This window comes from Mobula birostris, chromosome 6 (assembly GCF_030028105.1).
Source record: "Mobula birostris isolate sMobBir1 chromosome 6, sMobBir1.hap1, whole genome shotgun sequence".
Lineage (NCBI taxonomy): Eukaryota > Metazoa > Chordata > Chondrichthyes > Myliobatiformes > Myliobatidae > Mobula > Mobula birostris.
In genome coordinates, this window is record NC_092375.1 from 118667464 (window position 1) to 118684527 (window position 17064).

The 17064-nt window shown below is 44.2% G+C and overlaps 1 protein-coding gene across 3 annotated transcripts in view; it reads left to right on the forward strand.

Annotated features, from left to right (window-relative positions):
- trpm2 (transient receptor potential cation channel, subfamily M, member 2) overlaps nucleotides 1-17064 on the forward strand; it is a 200612-nt gene that overhangs the window by 70829 nt on the left and 112719 nt on the right. For all 3 annotated transcript variants that reach the window (XM_072261153.1, XM_072261151.1, XM_072261152.1), the window contains 4 exons: nucleotides 6180-6241; nucleotides 7353-7553; nucleotides 12209-12311; nucleotides 15782-15903. In XM_072261153.1, coding sequence (XP_072117254.1) covers nucleotides 6180-6241; nucleotides 7353-7553; nucleotides 12209-12311; nucleotides 15782-15903 — 488 coding nt within the window. The remainder of the gene's footprint in view (nucleotides 1-6179; nucleotides 6242-7352; nucleotides 7554-12208; nucleotides 12312-15781; nucleotides 15904-17064) is intronic.

Consider the following 17064-nt stretch of genomic DNA (forward strand, 5'->3'; position numbering starts at 1 on the left):
AAGTGCTCTATTTTCCTCCCATGTTCCAAAGACGTGCAGATTGGTAGGTTGTTTGACCACTGTAAGCTATCGTAGCTTGCAAATGATTGATGAATTCTGGGGAGAACGGATGGGAATGTGGGGAGAAAAAGATGCAATAAAGGATTCCACTATTCCAACAACATTAGGGTTACTGTGAATAGATGGTTGATGGCCAGCATGGACTCGGTGGGCTGAATTCAGGATGCTCGTCATTGACCACAGCTCAGCATTTAACACTATCATCCCCTCAAAAACAATTGCCAAGCTCCAAGATCTAAGCCTTGATATCTTCTTATGCAACTGGATCCTGAATTTTCTCACTTACAAACACTCTCTCTCTGACTTGCTCTGATCCACTGATTTCATACAGTAGCACTGTTAGAAATGGTTCAAGGTGCCCTGTTGAGGAAGCTTTATTCTTTGTTGGTTTCATAGAGTAACTCTGCTAGAATTGCTTGATGGGACAGTATGGAGTGACTCTGGTTTTGTATGGATTTCATGCTGTAACACAGTAACTATGATGGAATGTTTTTAGGATGGACAAGTTGGAGCTGGCTTTATTTGATAGATTTGATACAGCATTATGCTAGAAGTATTTGCTTGGTTAACATCGAGCTGGTTGTATTCTGTATTATGTATTGTACAGTAACTGTTTGATGGGACAGTGTGGAGCCAGTTTTATCATCATCATCATCACCAGGTGCCATGCCCAGTTTGAGCTTTGACTGCCATGGCCCACACACTCCTGTTTCGGGTCAAGTGGGTCAGTTCATTGGTATACATTTCCAATTCTCTGGCTGTTGTCTCCATCATCATTTGTCTTTGTCTTCCTCTTGCTTTCTTCCCTTCAATTTTTCCCATAATTACCGTGCATTCTAACTCCTACTTCCTAATCACATGTCCAATGAAGTTACGTTGTCTTTTCATGATCTCATACATTATTTCTCTTTTTGTGTTTGCTCTGTTCATGACATCCTCGTTAGATATTTGTTTCGTCCATGATATTCTTTGCATCCTCCTCAAAAACCACATTTCTGCTGCTACAATTTGTTTCCTCATGTTACTAGATATTCTCCAACATTCTGAGCCATATAACATAACTGGATAAATGTAACATTTCAGTACTCTGAAGCGGGTTGTCATGCCTAGTTTAGTATTGTTCAGTATACTCTTCATTCTCGTAAAGGTGTCTTTTGCCATCCCTATTCTTCTTTTGATGTCCAAGTCTCACCTGCCATCTGATGTCACCCAGCTTCCTAAGTAGCAAAAGTTCTGTACTTGTTTTATGTCTTTCCCGTTTATTCTCAGCCTGCAGATAGGATTCTCCTTCTTTTTGGATATCACCATACATTCTGTCTTTTTGCAATTGATAGATAAACCCATTTTTGCACTTTCTTCAACAATTATATCAATTAAGTTTTGTAGTTCTTCCTCAGTACTTCCCAGTTTTATAGTGCAACTAATAGAATACATATGCATCACTAGCACTAGCCTACCTGACATCAAGGACATACACACAGAACAGTTCTGGGAAAAGGCCAGTAATATCATGACGCATCCCACTCATCCTGCTCATGGATTGTTTGCCCGTCTCCCATCAGGAGCAGCTTCCACACCAGGACCACAAATCAAAAACTGCTACTTGCCCCAAGCCATCAGGCTGTTCAACACCTTGACCTTTTAACCCACCCCACCATCACCACTTTATCATTTCCCATCAGAGTCACCTTATGTACAGATACCCCTGTGCCGAGCATCACTTCATGTACACTATGTATATAATCTGATCTTATGTATTTATATTTATTGTATTCTTTATGGCTTTTGTGTTTTTTTATGCTGCATTGGATCTGGAGAGCTGTGTTTTGTATTTGATATAAACACAAGAAATCCGTAGATGCTGAAAATCCAAAGCAGCACACACAAATTGCAGGAGGAACTCACAATTTGTGTGTGCAAGAAAGGACTGAAGAACTCACAGGATTGAAGAAAGGTTTCAGCCCAAATCGTTGACTGTTAGTTCATTTCCATGGATGCTGCCTGATCTGCTGAGTTCTTCCGGCACTGCTTTTGATTTCCTATATTGTCACTCTGCTGGAATCAAAAATTATACAGGAAATGTTGGAAATGCACAGCAGGTCAGGCAGCATCTGTGGGAAGAGAACCAAAGTCAATGTTTCAGTTGAAGATCATTGGTCAGAACTTGGAAACAGAAGAAAGGGGCTTCTTAAGCTGGAGGAAGGATGTCTCTGATGAGATAAAACCAGGGTGACCATGGTGATGAGCTGTAAACAAAGCTGTCTGGTCAGTAAGTGAATGGGAGCAGCTGGAGGCTGAGAACATAGTTAAAGGAATGCAGGACTTGCAAAATACAGATGAAGAAGACAATGTGGAGTCATTTTGCAGGAAGTTTGAGTTGTGTCCAGGTCCTATGACAGTGTCTACAGTGTTGTGTAGAAAATATCCTTATCTGGCCAAGGTTGAGTTGGTGAGGCTCTAAATCTAACACAGGATGCATCAGCATTTAACTAAAGGTCCCAGGTCTACATGGTATCATCCAGATATGGTTTACATGTGCCTGGATTTTGGCCTGTACATTATGTAGTGAGTCAGGCACCCCATATTCTCATCTCCGCTCTCCTCCTCCCACCAGTCCAAATTCATGACCCCAGTATGAAGAACATTGAATGTTCCAAGTTCAGGTAACCCACATGCCCCCAGTGCTCTTTCCTTTGTCTCTGACACCCACCCGTCGTCTTGGGGATTTTTCTCACTTTCTTCATTATTCCTATATCCTGCCCCAACAGATTCCACCTACCCATCATTTCCCACCCCACACCCACTCACACTGCTATTGTGACGAAAAACCAAGTTATCAAAAGATTGATGCTAATGAGAGAGAGATAGGGGAGACAATGGAGAAACGTTCAAAATGTTAATGAGAGAGGAGAGAGAGATAACGAAAAGAGACACAATTCAGAATATTGACAGACCGGTTGCTTTGAACCTGAACTGTTTGAAGTTTGATGGACAGGCGATACCCCAGCAGGGGGATGAAAAGAACAGGTTCACTAAGGCACGAAACATCACGAGATTACGAGATAACGAGACTCCTGGAAAGAGCGGTGTGCCCCCACAAGTGGTGGAAGTTTGGAGCTCTGGTTCGCGGGAACCAACCATAGGCTCACAGGGTGTAAAGGTACGATTGGTGGGAACCTGGGTGTGTGTGTCTGCCCTTGCCTAGGTGCTGGGTTCACCGCGGAAGAACAGTCGTATCCGGAGCAGAGGGGTCACAGTCGGTGACCACAGCGGGATAGAAGACATAAAAGGGTCCGCCCGAAACCACCTGTGAACATCAAAGGTCTGCCTGAATCAAATTTGCATCTCTCTCTCTCTCTCTCTCTCCAACGGCACAACAGCGATTACTGTGAACTGTACTAAGCTGAACTGAACTCTGCGTCACTTGAGACTGATCATTTTACCCCTAGACTGCGATAGAGCTAGGTTGATTCCTATTACCCTAGTTCTGTGTACATGTGTGTTTTATCATTGCTAACCTGTTGCATTTATATCCTTACGATTAGAGTACTGTGTTACTTATTTCTTTAATAAAACTTTATTAGTTTCTAGTAAACCAGACTCCAACGAGTGGTCCATTTCTGCTGGTTTGGCAACCCAGTTACGGGGTACGTAACACTATGTACTGGGGTCATGAATTTGGACCGATGGGAGTCCGGATGCAGGACCTCAGGTGCCTTTTGTCTCCACAGATGCTGTTTGACCTATACAGTTCCTTCAGCAATCTGCATTTGTTCCATGACCCTCAGCTTTATGACCTCTTCAATCTTAAAGACCAGAAGACATAAAAGCAGAATTACACCATTCAGCCCATCACAGCTCATTTATTATCCCAGGAGTTGCCTGCTGCCCCAGAATCCACCAGAGCCTCCTGTGTACATACAGCTCTTTCCATTTCCCAGGTGGTTAAAAACCCAGCAGTGAATTTCCCACATTTATTGCAAATGGTAGTTTTATTGTCCCAGGTCAGAGCAGCCCAGTCAAGAGAGAGATGACGAAGGCAATCTTGGCTTGTTGAATGGAGGAGGACAGAGAGAGTGAGTCAGGCTATGGTGCTGGAAGAAGGAACCTGGGGGAACTCACTAGATAGGAGGCCCCTTGTCTGTACTTGGTGATGCCTTTTCCCGGAGGCAGTAGTTACTTGTTGTATGGGTGATCCAAGGCTCTACAGAAAGCGCACAGGTTGGTTCTCCGTTGTGCTCATGCTCTTGGGCAGTTAAGGGTGCTTTCCTAAATTGCATGGGTTCTGGAGTAATTGATGATGAGGGTCCTGCATCCTGAACTGGTTCTGGCAATGGAACTAGGCTTCTGGCTGATGATCTGGAGGTTCATTCCATGAGACGCCTGTCAATTTGGAAAGGGAGAGTGATGAGGCTTTTGAGGTCAGCGGGCATCTTCCAGTGACAGTTCATCTTTCAAGCGCTCTGAGAGGTCTTGACAGTAATGGGCCTGCAGCGCTTCCGCATTCCATCTGCAGCACTGTGTGAGCCTTGGCACGGGCAAAGTATCTGATCTGCTGACTCTCCTTTCACTTCCCAAATGATCAAAAACCTGGTGCATCACAGCGGTGAATCCCTCATGTTGATTGCAAATGGTAGTTTTATTGTCCTGGTTAGCAGAAGCCCAGGTTAGAGCTCACCCTGTCAAGAGAGAAATGATGAAAGCAACCTTGTCTCGGTCCGTAGAATACAGAGATGGTTGGAGCTTGAGGTGTAAGATGCACCGGGACAAGAAGTTGCAGCATCGAGTTGGGCATCCATAGAAGCATTCAGGCACCAGAATCCAGAGGGAGGGGGATGACTGTCGTGGGGTAGCTGTATTGAGATGGAAGAGAACCATGAGCAGATGGTCCATGGCTTTCTGCTACTTCTGGATCGTGTGCTCATATCAACGGACAACTTTCTTTAGACAAGCGTACTTTGCTGGGTCAATCGAGGGTTCACATGCTGTCAGATATGTAGAGGAGGCTTGACCCAAAAACAAAGCAGCAGAGACGATTTAGTGGTGAATGATAACTTTGATAGTCTACTTCAACACAACAAGCCTTGAAGGGCCACAAAACAAGAAAGGACAAATTCTAAACTCACAGGCAACAAGGTAACTGGAGGCTAGAAGCATCTGGTTGAGTCTGGCTGATCTGATGAGTGAACAAGGACTGTGGCTGAGAGCAGGGTTTGAATAGGTTGCAGGTGATGAGTTGGAAATGAGTGGCAGGCAACTCCTGTTAGCTAGGCGGAGACTGGGAGGTGCCTGCCTATGTAGGTCTGACGCACTGAGAGTAGAACATAGAACAGTACATCACATCTGGTGCAAGATATTTTAACCCAGAAAAAATATACTGGCTGTCTGCTCTGTCTTTACCACCCCCATAATCTTATAAAATTCTCTCATATCTGACCTAGCTTCCACCCCTCTAGAGAAAACAACGCAAGTTTGTCCGATCTCTATTTATAGCCCATACCCTCTAATCCAGGGAACATCCTGATAAACCTCTTCTGCACCCAGAGTCTCCACATTCTTCCTAAGATCCCAAGATCTCTCTGTTCATCAACACTGTTAAAGGCATTGCCATTAACAATATACTTTTCCTTTAGATTTGACCTCTCAGAGTGCAACACCTCACATCTGGCCAAATTAAACCCTATCGGTAATTTCTCTGCCCATATCTGCAACTGATCTACACTGGGTGGTCACCTTACTAGGGATCTCTGTACCTCCTGCACCTAATGAAGTGGCCACTGAGTGTGCGTTCATGACCTCCTGGATGGAGGGAGGGAGAATGCATAGCTACGGTTCCACCTGGTTACTAGGTTACTGATGGTAATCAGGGAGAGAGAGAAAAAAACTAAGGGATTGTAAAGCTGGGGAATGCAGGTCAGTCAGAGCTGTTGCCAGAACCTGAAGGCAAAGGGTAAGTGTTGTAATTTCACACTAAGGCCAGATTTTAGGATATTATTTCCACATGAAGCTTCAGGCATTGAAATTGTACTGAGAAAATTTAAATCAAGAGTAATGCTTCAATGACATTTTAAGAAGTTCCTATAAAATTGCATTCTGTGACATCAATATTTGATTTGCAGATGCTGGAATTGAGATTCCAATTGTATGTGTTGCCCTTGAAGGTGGTCCTGGAACATTGAATGTAAGTTAATCCACACTTATATTTTCCTGTTCTTGTTTTGGGACATCCTTATCAACTCTGTCAATTATCTCATTAAAAATTCTACCCAACTGCTTCAATACAATTTGTCCTTTACAAATCTATGCAGGCTTACTGTGCTTCAATCCTTTTTCCTGCCGATGACTATCAACACCATCCTGGAACAATATTTCTAAAAACTCTGCACTGCTGAAATTAAATTACCTCAATCAGAATCAGGTTTATTATCACCAACATACATCATGTGAAATTTATTGTTCTGAGACTGGCTTATTGCTGCAGGGTATTTCCTTACTTGTGTTCTTGAACAAGGACAGAATGCTCACCACTCTCAAGTTTTCCGGCACCATTCACATATACATGATTTCATCCCAGTGTCTGGTCCTCTCAGAATAACAGGTCAATGAAGAGTCTTACACCTATAACATAGACTACAACACCATAAGATATAGGAGCAGAAGTCTCACACTGGTTTGATTTTCCAAAATGTATCACCTTACACTTAACTGTACTGAACTCTATTTGCAACTCCTTGGCCCACTTCCTTAACTGAGCGAGGTGCCCCTGTAGTCTGTGATAACAATCAGCAATACCAGTTAATCTTGTGTCTCCTGCATCAAGCCTTGAGCATTCACACCTGCATCCAAGTTATATAAATAGCCAATAACAAGGTTCACAACACTGACCCCTGTGGTACACCATTAGTCACCAGCCTGAGTTACAACCTTCAGCCACCACCCTCCGCTTCATTCCTTACAGACGATTTTGAATCTACCTAACTAGCTCTGCCTGGTTTCCAGGGGACCTAAAGCTCCAGACCAGCCCACTATGTGGGATCTATTAGAAGGCCTCGCTAAAGTCCATATAAACAATATCCACTGCCCGAACTTCATCCACCTTTTTGGTTAGATCTACACGAGACCCTAAGACATTCATCAAGCATGATCACTTGAAACAAATGTGTAACGTTTACTGTTTTTCTTTCTATGGGTATGAATCATGAACATTTGATGCTTGAAGCAGGGAATATGTAGAACATGTATAAATGATCACCCCTGTGTTTTGCTCTGAGATGGACATTCTTGTCTTGCAGACAATACACAGTGCGATAAGCAATGGGACTCCTTGTGTCATTGTGGAGGGTTCAGGCCGAGCAGCTGACGTACTGGCTGCTGCAGCCAATTTACCTATGACGCAGATTACCATCGACTTCGTTCAGAAACAGCTGCGCACGTTCTTCACTGATTGCTACAGCATGTTCTCTGATCAAGATATAATACTATGGACCAAAAAGGTACAAGACTGGCCCCTCATTGGAGCCTCCCGCATCTCGTAGGAAGATCTGACACGCTGTATGTTTCCCCTTGTGTTACATGTCTGAGTGTTGTGTTTAAAATGCCTTTAGAAAATTCAGACACACAACAACCACCGCATTCCAGTCAACAACAAAATCACACACCTTTGCAGTTTGCAGTGAAACCTGAACCAGTCTGTTTCGTGGTTCTTTTATGCATTCTGAATGTTAACTAACATCGTGTATCATCGGCTTCTAGATATTTGATCTTTGATCCCTGACCCAAAGTTGCTCGTTTATCATTCACTTCTTACTTGGTATAGGTAGGTTTCTGTGCACAATTCATCTCAGAGATATTGCCAAGGCCCTTGGCTGGCACCGGTAAACCTGTAAGTTCAGTTCATGTCATGTTCAAATCTGCTCCTCCAACTTCCTTTTGCTGATAACATCAAACCCTATGTTCAAAGTTCAAGGTTTAAAGTGAATTATCAAAGTACATATATGTCACCATATACAACCATGAGGTTCATTTTCCTGTGGGCATACTCAGCGAATGTATAGAATAGTAACTGTAACAGGGTCAATGAAAGGCCAACCAGAGAGCAGAAGACAGCAAACCATACAAATGAAAACATAAATAAATAATGAGAACATGAGAAAACAAGATAAAGGGTCCTTAAAGTGAGATCATTGGCTGTAGGAACATTTCAACGGGTGGACAAGTGAGTGTAGTTATCCCCTTCTATTCAAGAGCCTGATAGTTGAGGGGTAGTAGCTGTTCTTGAGCCTGGTAGTGCAAGTGCTGTGGCTTTTGTTCCTTCTGCTTGATGGCAGCAGTGAGAGGAGAGCATGGCCTGGGTGGTTGGTATCTCAGATAATAGATGCTGCTTTCCTGTGACAACATGCTCGGTGGTCGGGAAGGCTTTACCCATGATGTACTAGGCCGAATCCACTACCTTTTGTAGGATTTTTCGTTCAAGGGCATTGGTATTTCCATACTGAGATGTGATGCAGCCAGTCAATACACTCTCCACTACACATCTATAGAAGTTTGTCGAAGTTTTAGATGCCATGCCGAATCTCCTACTCATAAAGTAGAGGCACAGCCGAGCTTTTTTTGCAATTGCACTTACATGCTGGATCCAGGACAGATGCTCTGAAATAATAACACCAAGGAATTGCTAACTCTCTCCACCTCTGATCCTCTGATGAGGACTTGCTCATGGAAATCTGGTTTTCCTCTCCTAGAGTCCACAGTCAGTTCCTTGGTCTTGCTGACATAGAGGTTGTTGTTGTGACACCACTCAGCCAAATTTTCACTCTCCCTCCTATGTGTTGATTTATTACCCCTTCAATTTGGCTCACTGTAGTGTCATCAACAAACTTGAATATGGCATTGGAGCTGTGCTGTGCCACACAATCATAGGAGGAAAGTGAGTAGTGCAGGAGGCTAAACACACAGCCCTGGGGTGTGTCTATGCTGATAGTCCTCTGATTGTGACATCAAACCTATGTCCTCTGATTGTTGATCCTTTTGCAAATGCAAACAAGTTTCTTCCTTATTAAACCCTTCACAATTTATTCAATCCCTGTCTAGTTCTGAAGTTGATCTGTATGACTGAAATTCAAAAGTAGCAAGAGCTGGAATTAATTTATCAAGTCTTGCCTTCGTCTCCTGACCAGACTCGCTTTGGTGGTCCATGTTACCATCTAGCAGCGGAGGAGGTCCCCAGTAGAAGCTTCTTTATGCAAGGATGCTTCCCCAGTATCTCGGGGACCTGGAGTGGAAGGTGTTGCATCAGGCAGACCCGCATAACAGGATCCTGAGCAGGTTAACAGACGCTCCGTCCAGCTGTCCATTCTGTGGCCGGAGGAGTCAGTGTACCATGCGTACACAGAATGTGAGACGTTGCAGCCGCTGTTTGAGTTTCTCAGGGGGCTACTGCTGAGGTTCTGACTGCACGTTAGTCCTGCGCTCCTCATATATGGGCACCCAGTGTGGAAGGGGGCCGGACATGAGGAAGATCTCTTGGTGGGCTTGGTCCTGGGCCTGGCCAAGATGGCTATCCATGGGTCCTTTTCTCCACCCATATTGACCCAGATTGGTCTCTCTGTGGAACACTGACCCACAGGTACTGAAAAAGGGATGCTTTGCCTTCAACGGCCATGGCGTAGAATATGAGACCTGGAACGTCATGTTACAACTTTATAAAACATTGGTTAGGCCATTTTTGGAATATTGAGTGCAGTTCTGGAACATAGAACAGTACATCTCAGGAATCAGCCCAACTCATCCATGCCAACCAAGATGCATATCAACTCCAATCCCATTTGCCTATGTTTGACCTATATCCTTCTAGTCTTTTCCTATTCCTATGCCAGTGCCCTTTCAAGTAATGTTCCTGTCTCTGACTATTCATTCCATACACTGACCACAAGGTGAAAGTGGAAAGGACAGCTGAGGGGTAAGTTGTGAAAAACTTGCCCCTCCCATCCCCTTTTCCCTCTCACCTTAGGGCTCTAGTTTTAGGCTTCCCTACCCTGGTAAAAAGACTGTTACTACCCAACTTATCTGTGCCCCTCATGATTTTATCAACCTCTTTAAAGACCTTCAGTTCCGTGATCTCAATCCTGAAGAAGGGTCTCGGCCTGAAACGTCGACTATACTCTTTTCCATAGATGCTGCCTGGCCTGCTGAATTTTTCCAGCTTTTTGTGTGTGTTCCTTGATCCTAAGGAACTTGTGTGTGATCTAGTGTGTGTTGTTTCCCAGTATCACAGTCCCTTTCATCTGTCTGCTGAACACCTGTAGGTCCCCTTCCACCAAGTATTTGTTGTTCATTCTCTTCTATATCTGGTAACCAGTTAAAGGAGCCAGGCTTCAACATTGTGATCTTCTCTGTGTGAGCCCCAAACAGATCTCTCATAATACCCTTCCAAATCATGACACCATTGTAAGCAAGATTCTGGAAGAACTCAGCAGATCATGCACCATCTGTGGAAGGAAATGGACGGGTGTCATTTGGGTCATTGTTGTCTGGCAGACTAACCCTTGCCTTGTAGAAACCCATTTGCACACTCGGACACTTCCCCTTACCTACCCCCGGACCACCACACCCCTGATGATTGTGAAGCCACTGTGTCCCTGACCAAATCACTTCTGGAGATCTACCCTCCACACCCTCCAGCCTGACAGCTTCCCAACCCCGCATTGCTTGTTTCCTTCTCCAAGCAGTCCAGATGAAGGACCTTTACTGAAATGTCCACTGTCTATTTCCCTCCGTAGATGGTGCCTAACCCACCAGGTTTCCCCAGTGCAGACACTTATAATTCTACCATGAGAGTTGGATTTTACTGAGACCAGCTCTACAAAGTGAAAATCTATCTCTCCCCTTTTTAATATTGACTTTTTTCCAAACCAATTTTAAGTTAAACTAGGTTGAAAACCTCTTTCAAGTTGCTTTAACAGTTACCTTACTGTGAATGCCTGCAAGAAAATGAATCTCAGTGTAGAACGTGGTGACATGTACATACTTCGATAATAAATTTACTTTGACGTTGACATATCTGTCCAGCAGGAGTTACTCACGTACCTAAACTCACTCAGTTGTAAACTAAGTGAAGGTGTATTGGGATTGGGTTTCTGGTTAGAACCAAGATTGGCTGCAGGCTATCCCTATTCCTGTTGAGTACAACCATCACTCCACACTATGCAGGTTCCTCATGTTTGCCAGTCAGAACCATTACCCAAACCCTTGCACTCAGGCTGTTTAAGTTGTAAGTGGTGTTATCATAAGAACTGAGATGAAGACAGAGGCACAGATGTTAAGCAGTTAATGTAATGCTATTACGGCACCAGCGGCCGGGTTCAGTTCCACCACTGTCTGTAAGGAGTTTGCTTGTTCTGTCCGTGACCACAAATGTGCAAACCCTCCTACATTCCAAAGACATATGAATTAGTAGATTAATTGGCTGGAAGGGGCTATAACTGTATCTCTAAATAAAATAAAAATGAAAACAGGGGTTTACTGAGCTATGGGCACGTGGCCAAGTGGTTAAGGCATTGGACTAGCGACTTGAAGGTCGTGAGTTCGAGCCCCAGCCGAGGGAACGTGTTGTGTCCTTGAGCAAGGCACTTAATCACACATTGCTCTGCGACGACACTGGTGCCAAGCTGTATGGGTCCTAATTTGCTTCCCTTGGACAGCACTGGTGTCGTGGAGAGGGGAGATTTGCAACATGGGCAACTGCTGGTCTTCCATACAACCTTGCCCAGGCCTGCGCCCTGGGGAGTGAAGATTTTCCAGGCACAGATCCATGGTCTCGCAAGTCTAACGGGGAAATACAGGTCGCCTGTTCTCTTAATGTGACATAACATGGAAAGGTTGTGGGGAGTCTGATTTAGCCTCAGGTAGTGATGGAGGAGGGGTGTGGGGACCGAAGGAACAGAGGGCAGATCTCTGGTAAAGGGGAAAAGAGCTGGTAGAAAACTAGTGATTCTGGTGGGTAAGACAAAGGCAATTACAACACTCATTATCTTACATTCAGAGTTGTTCCTGGATTTTCCCTCAACCGTAAAGCTGTAGTGCCCCTGCTTTCTGATCTGTTACCAGTTCCTCTGGCGAAATTCACCGTACCTTGTTCCCCCTTTCTCAGGTCCAAGACATCATCAGGATGCGGGAACTTCTGACTATATTCCAAGCAGACACATCAGGGAAGAATGATTTGGATGTTGCCATTCTTCACGCCTTACTGAAAGGTGAGTGAATGCGGGGCTGAAAGGTAGAGTGGGCGAGGCACTGGGTGGGCTACTGGCTTCATGTCGTGCCTTTCGCTCTGTGATCTGAGCTTAGTGCAGTCCTGAATGGCATAAAGACCGTACTGAGCTAGTCCCATTGGCCCATGTTTTGATCATATCCCTCTGAACTTTTCCTATCTGTGTACCTGCCCAAATGTCTTTTAAATATTGTTAATGTGCCTGCCTCAACCACATCCTCTGGCCTCATTCCATATTCTGATCACAGTGGGTGAAAAAGCTGCCACTCAGGTTCATTTTAAATCTTTCCCCTCTCACTTTAAATCTACAATAAGTGGCCACATTATTAGGTATCCCCTGTACCTAACAGAGTGGCCATTGGGTGTACGTCCATGGTCTTCTGCAGATGTAGCTCAACTACTCAAGGTTCGACATGTTGTGCATTCAGAGATGTTCTTCTGCACACTATAGTTGTAATGCCTGGTTGTTTGAGTTACTCTTGCCTTTGTGTTGGCTTGAACCAGTCTGGATATACTCACGTGACCTTTCTCATTAGCAGGAGTTTTTGCCCACAGAACTGCCACTCACTGGATGCTTTTGTTTGTTTTTCACGCCTTTCTTTGTAAACTCTAGAGACTGTTTGGCATGAAAATCCCAGGAGATCAACAGTTTCTGAGATACTCAAACCACCCTGTCTGGCACCAACAAACATTCCACGATCAAAGTCACTTAGACCACATTTCTTCCTCATTCTGGTGTTTGGTCTGAACAACAGCTGAGCCTCTTGACCATGTCTGCATGTTTTTAAGCATTGAGTTCCTGCCACATGATTGGCTGATTAGATATTTGCATTAATGTACAGATGTACCTTATAAAGTGGCCACTGCGTGTATACCTTCTAGTTTTAGATTCCCCTACCCTAGGAAAAATACTGTGACCTTAACCAATTGTACATCTGCAACATGATGTCCCAACTTTGTACTCAGTGCCCCAGCTGATGAAGGCAAGCATGCCTTATGCTTTCCTCACCACTCTGCCTATCTGCGTCAGCACTTTTAGTTCTTGTTCTTGTACCCCTATGTTCTTGTACACCTCGATTTCTCCATTCTCCAACAAGTCCCAGTGCACTGCTGTTTACTGTGTACGTTCTGGCCTGGTTTAACATCACAAAATGAAACACCCCAGTTGGAGACTGAGGACAAATCGGATAGAAGTTTACATTTCTGATTACAAAAGTATATGTTATTCATAATAAAATACATATTATGGATATGAGGGGATCTGATTGAAACATATAAGGTTATTAAGGGATTGGACATGCTGGAGGCAGGAAGCATGTTCCCGCTGATGGGTGAGTCCAGAACCAGAGGCTAGTTTAAGAATAAGGAGTAGGTCATTTAGAACAGAGTTGAGGAAAAACTTTTTCATCCAGAGAGTGGCAGATAGATGGAATGCTCTGCCCCAGAAGGCAGTGGAGGCCAAGTCTCTGGATGTTTTCAAGAAAGAGATGGATAGAGCTCTTAAAGATAGTGGAATCAAAGGTTATGGGGATAAGGCAGGAACTGGATACTGATTGTGGATGATCAGCCATGATCACAGTGAATGGCGGTGCTGGCTCAAAGGGCCGAATGGCCTGCTCCTGCACCTATTGTCTATTGTCTATTGTCATATAGAAAAACAATAAACACAGTAAAAAAAAACGCTCTACACACTTTGTTAGTATTCTTTGATCAATGCATTCAAAAATGTTGAACAAAGCAGCTTTGCTACTCATGTGACCCCCAGGGTGATTCAGTCTCCGTTGTATGAGGTACTTTCCCATCAAACTCATCTCTGCAGAAGGACATTAGGCAGTGGTCTTCCCCAACTGACAGAAGTTTATAAAACCATGAGGTATAGAATCTTTCCCCAAGGATAGAACTGTCAAAGACATGAAGGTATAGGTTTCAACTGAGAGTGAGAGAATTTAAAGAATGTGTGCAGAACAGGGTTTTTTTACTCAGAGAGAGCTATGTGGCTGGATTGTGCTGCCACAGAAGGCGGTTGAAGCAGATATAATTTAGGCTCTTAAAAGACATTTAGATAAATACCTGCATATGCAGTGGATGGAGGGATGTGTGTCATGTTTCATCTCAGAGAATGAGGAGGATAGACAGGAGCTACAGGGAGGTTATCATCCCTAAATTGCAGGAGGCAGGTACCTGGCAGACTGTCAGAAGAGGGAAAGGGAATAGGCAGCCAGTGCAGAGTTCTCCTGTGGCTATTCCCCTCAATAATAAGTATACCACTTTGGATACTGTTCTGGGGGGGGGGGGGGGGGGAGGTGCGGAAATCGACCTACCAGGAAGAAGCTGTAGTGAGGAGGCCTCTGGCACCATCTGGATCTGTGGCTCAGAAGAGAAGTGTTGGGGGGGGGGCAGGGGGAGAAGACACAAGCTGTGGTAACAGAGGATTTGTTTATTACAGAAACAGAGAAGAAGTTCTGTGGACTAGAAAGAGGTTCCCTGTCAGTTTGTTGCATCCCAGGTGTCAGGGTCAGGGACATCTCGGATCGAGTCCACAGCATTGGTGAGCAGCCAGAGGTTGTGGTTCATATTGGTACCAATGACATGGGTAGAATAGGTGACAAGATCTGCAAAGTGAATTCATGGAGTTAGGTGCTAAGTTGAAGGACAGGACTTCAAGGATTGTGATCTCAGGATTGCTACCCATGCCACATGCTAGTGAGGCCAGAAATAGGAAGATCATACAGTTTAACATGTGCTAAGGAATTGATGCAAGAGGCAGGGCTTCAGATTTTTGGATCACTGAGCTCTCTTCCAGAGAAGGTGGAATCTGTACAGAGGGGACGTTTTGCACTTGAACTGAAGGGGGAATAATATCCTACAGAAAGGGTTTGCCAGTGCTGCACATGGGGATGGCTGGTTTAATCTAAAGTTGCGAGTAGATGGGAACCAAAGTGTCAGAAATGATAGTGGAGTGTTTGTGGAGAAAGACATTTTTAAGCCTACGTTGTCAGAATAAAAGGTAAGGATAAGGATCTTGGCCTGAAACATTGACTGTTCATTTCCCTCCGTGTATGCTACCTGACCTGCTTCGTCACTGAAGAATGATTTGCATGTACCATGGCACCACAGTAGCTTAATGGATAGTGCGATGCTATCACATCTTGGGGTGTCGAAGTTCAGAATTCAATTCAACACCGCTTGGCGCACTGTACATCCTCCCCATGGAATGTGTGGGTTTCCACCCACAGTCCAAAGAAGTACTGGTTGGGAGGTTAAATGGTCATTGTAACTTGTCCTGTGATTAGGCTAGGGTTGAATCGGGGGCAGCTCGAAGGGCCAGGAGGGCCTGCTCTGTGTAGCATCTCTAAATAAATTAATAAATTTTGACTCTCACCAAAACAGGCTTTTTCATGATGCATCAGTCAAAAACATTTTAAAATAAATATTTTCCATTGCGATTTCCAGCTTCCAGTTCCAGTGGGCACCAATGGCAAGAGAACCTGGATCATCAACTGCAGCTGGCTATAGCCTGGAACAGACTTGACATTGCCAAGAGCCACATCTTCACTAATGACAAACAGTGGAAGGTGATCTGTTATTTGTTCCTTTCTCTGACCCATTATTCACTCTTTCACACGTACTGTATACTCTCTCTTGTTCCCGCATACAATTATCTCTTTTCCCCTCTCCCTCTCTCTCTTGCTATCTCTGTCTCTTAGAACTATGTTCCATCCCTGTTCACTCTGTAGACCAACTGAATAAGTGTCCACACAGTGTCACCCTGTTAGTCATCACACAAACAGGCTCTACAGCCCACTACGTCTGCCCACCATCATGCACATCTGAACTGACTTAGGCCATAGCTTTCTATAGCTTGGCAATTTAAGTGCCCAATGAGATTTTGTTAAAGGTTATGAGTGATCTCACCCCATTCCTTCTGGGTACAAATGTTTTTCATCAGACTGACTCTAATCCTTTTACTCCTCACCTTAAGTGTGCGTTCTCCTGATTTTACATATTTTAGTTATGGGGGAAAAGGTTCTTGCTATCCATTCTATCGATGCCCTTATAATTTCGTCACATTAATCACCCTCTCCCTCACTCCTTAACTCACTCTCCCCGAACCTGACCCTCTCTCACTAATCCCTTGGCTTTATCTCTCCATCACTCTTGCATTCCCTGGGACAAACCTTTGCCTTCTCTCAATAATCCCTCAATGTGATCTCCCTCGCTCATCTTTAATACTTCAGCCTGAACTTCCCCTCCTTCTCCGATTCTTCTTTGCTAACCATCTCTCACTCTCTAATCCCACTACCAAACTATTTTCTCTAATATTATAGTCTGTAGACTAAACCTCTCTCCCACTAAACCTAATCCCTTAATCAGAACTCTGTCCCTGTACAAACTTGAATCCCTCATCCTGACTTTCTCACTCAAACCCCTCTGCATGACCTCTCTATCATTGTTTAATCCTTCACACAGCCTTCCTCGCTCTCTAACCTCTCAACCTTTTCTTCTCCTTCATTCTTTAGCCCTTCTCCTTCTCTTATCACTCATCCCAAATCTCTTCCTCGCTCTCTAATCCCTCAATGCAACCTCTTTCCCTCACTGACCTAACCTGGACAACCTCTCCCTATAACTCAGGCCCTCTAGTCCTGTCAACATTCTCATAATTTTTTTCTGCACTCTTTCTAATTTAACAATGTCTTCCCTCTAATAGAGTAACCCTTACTATACACAGTACACTA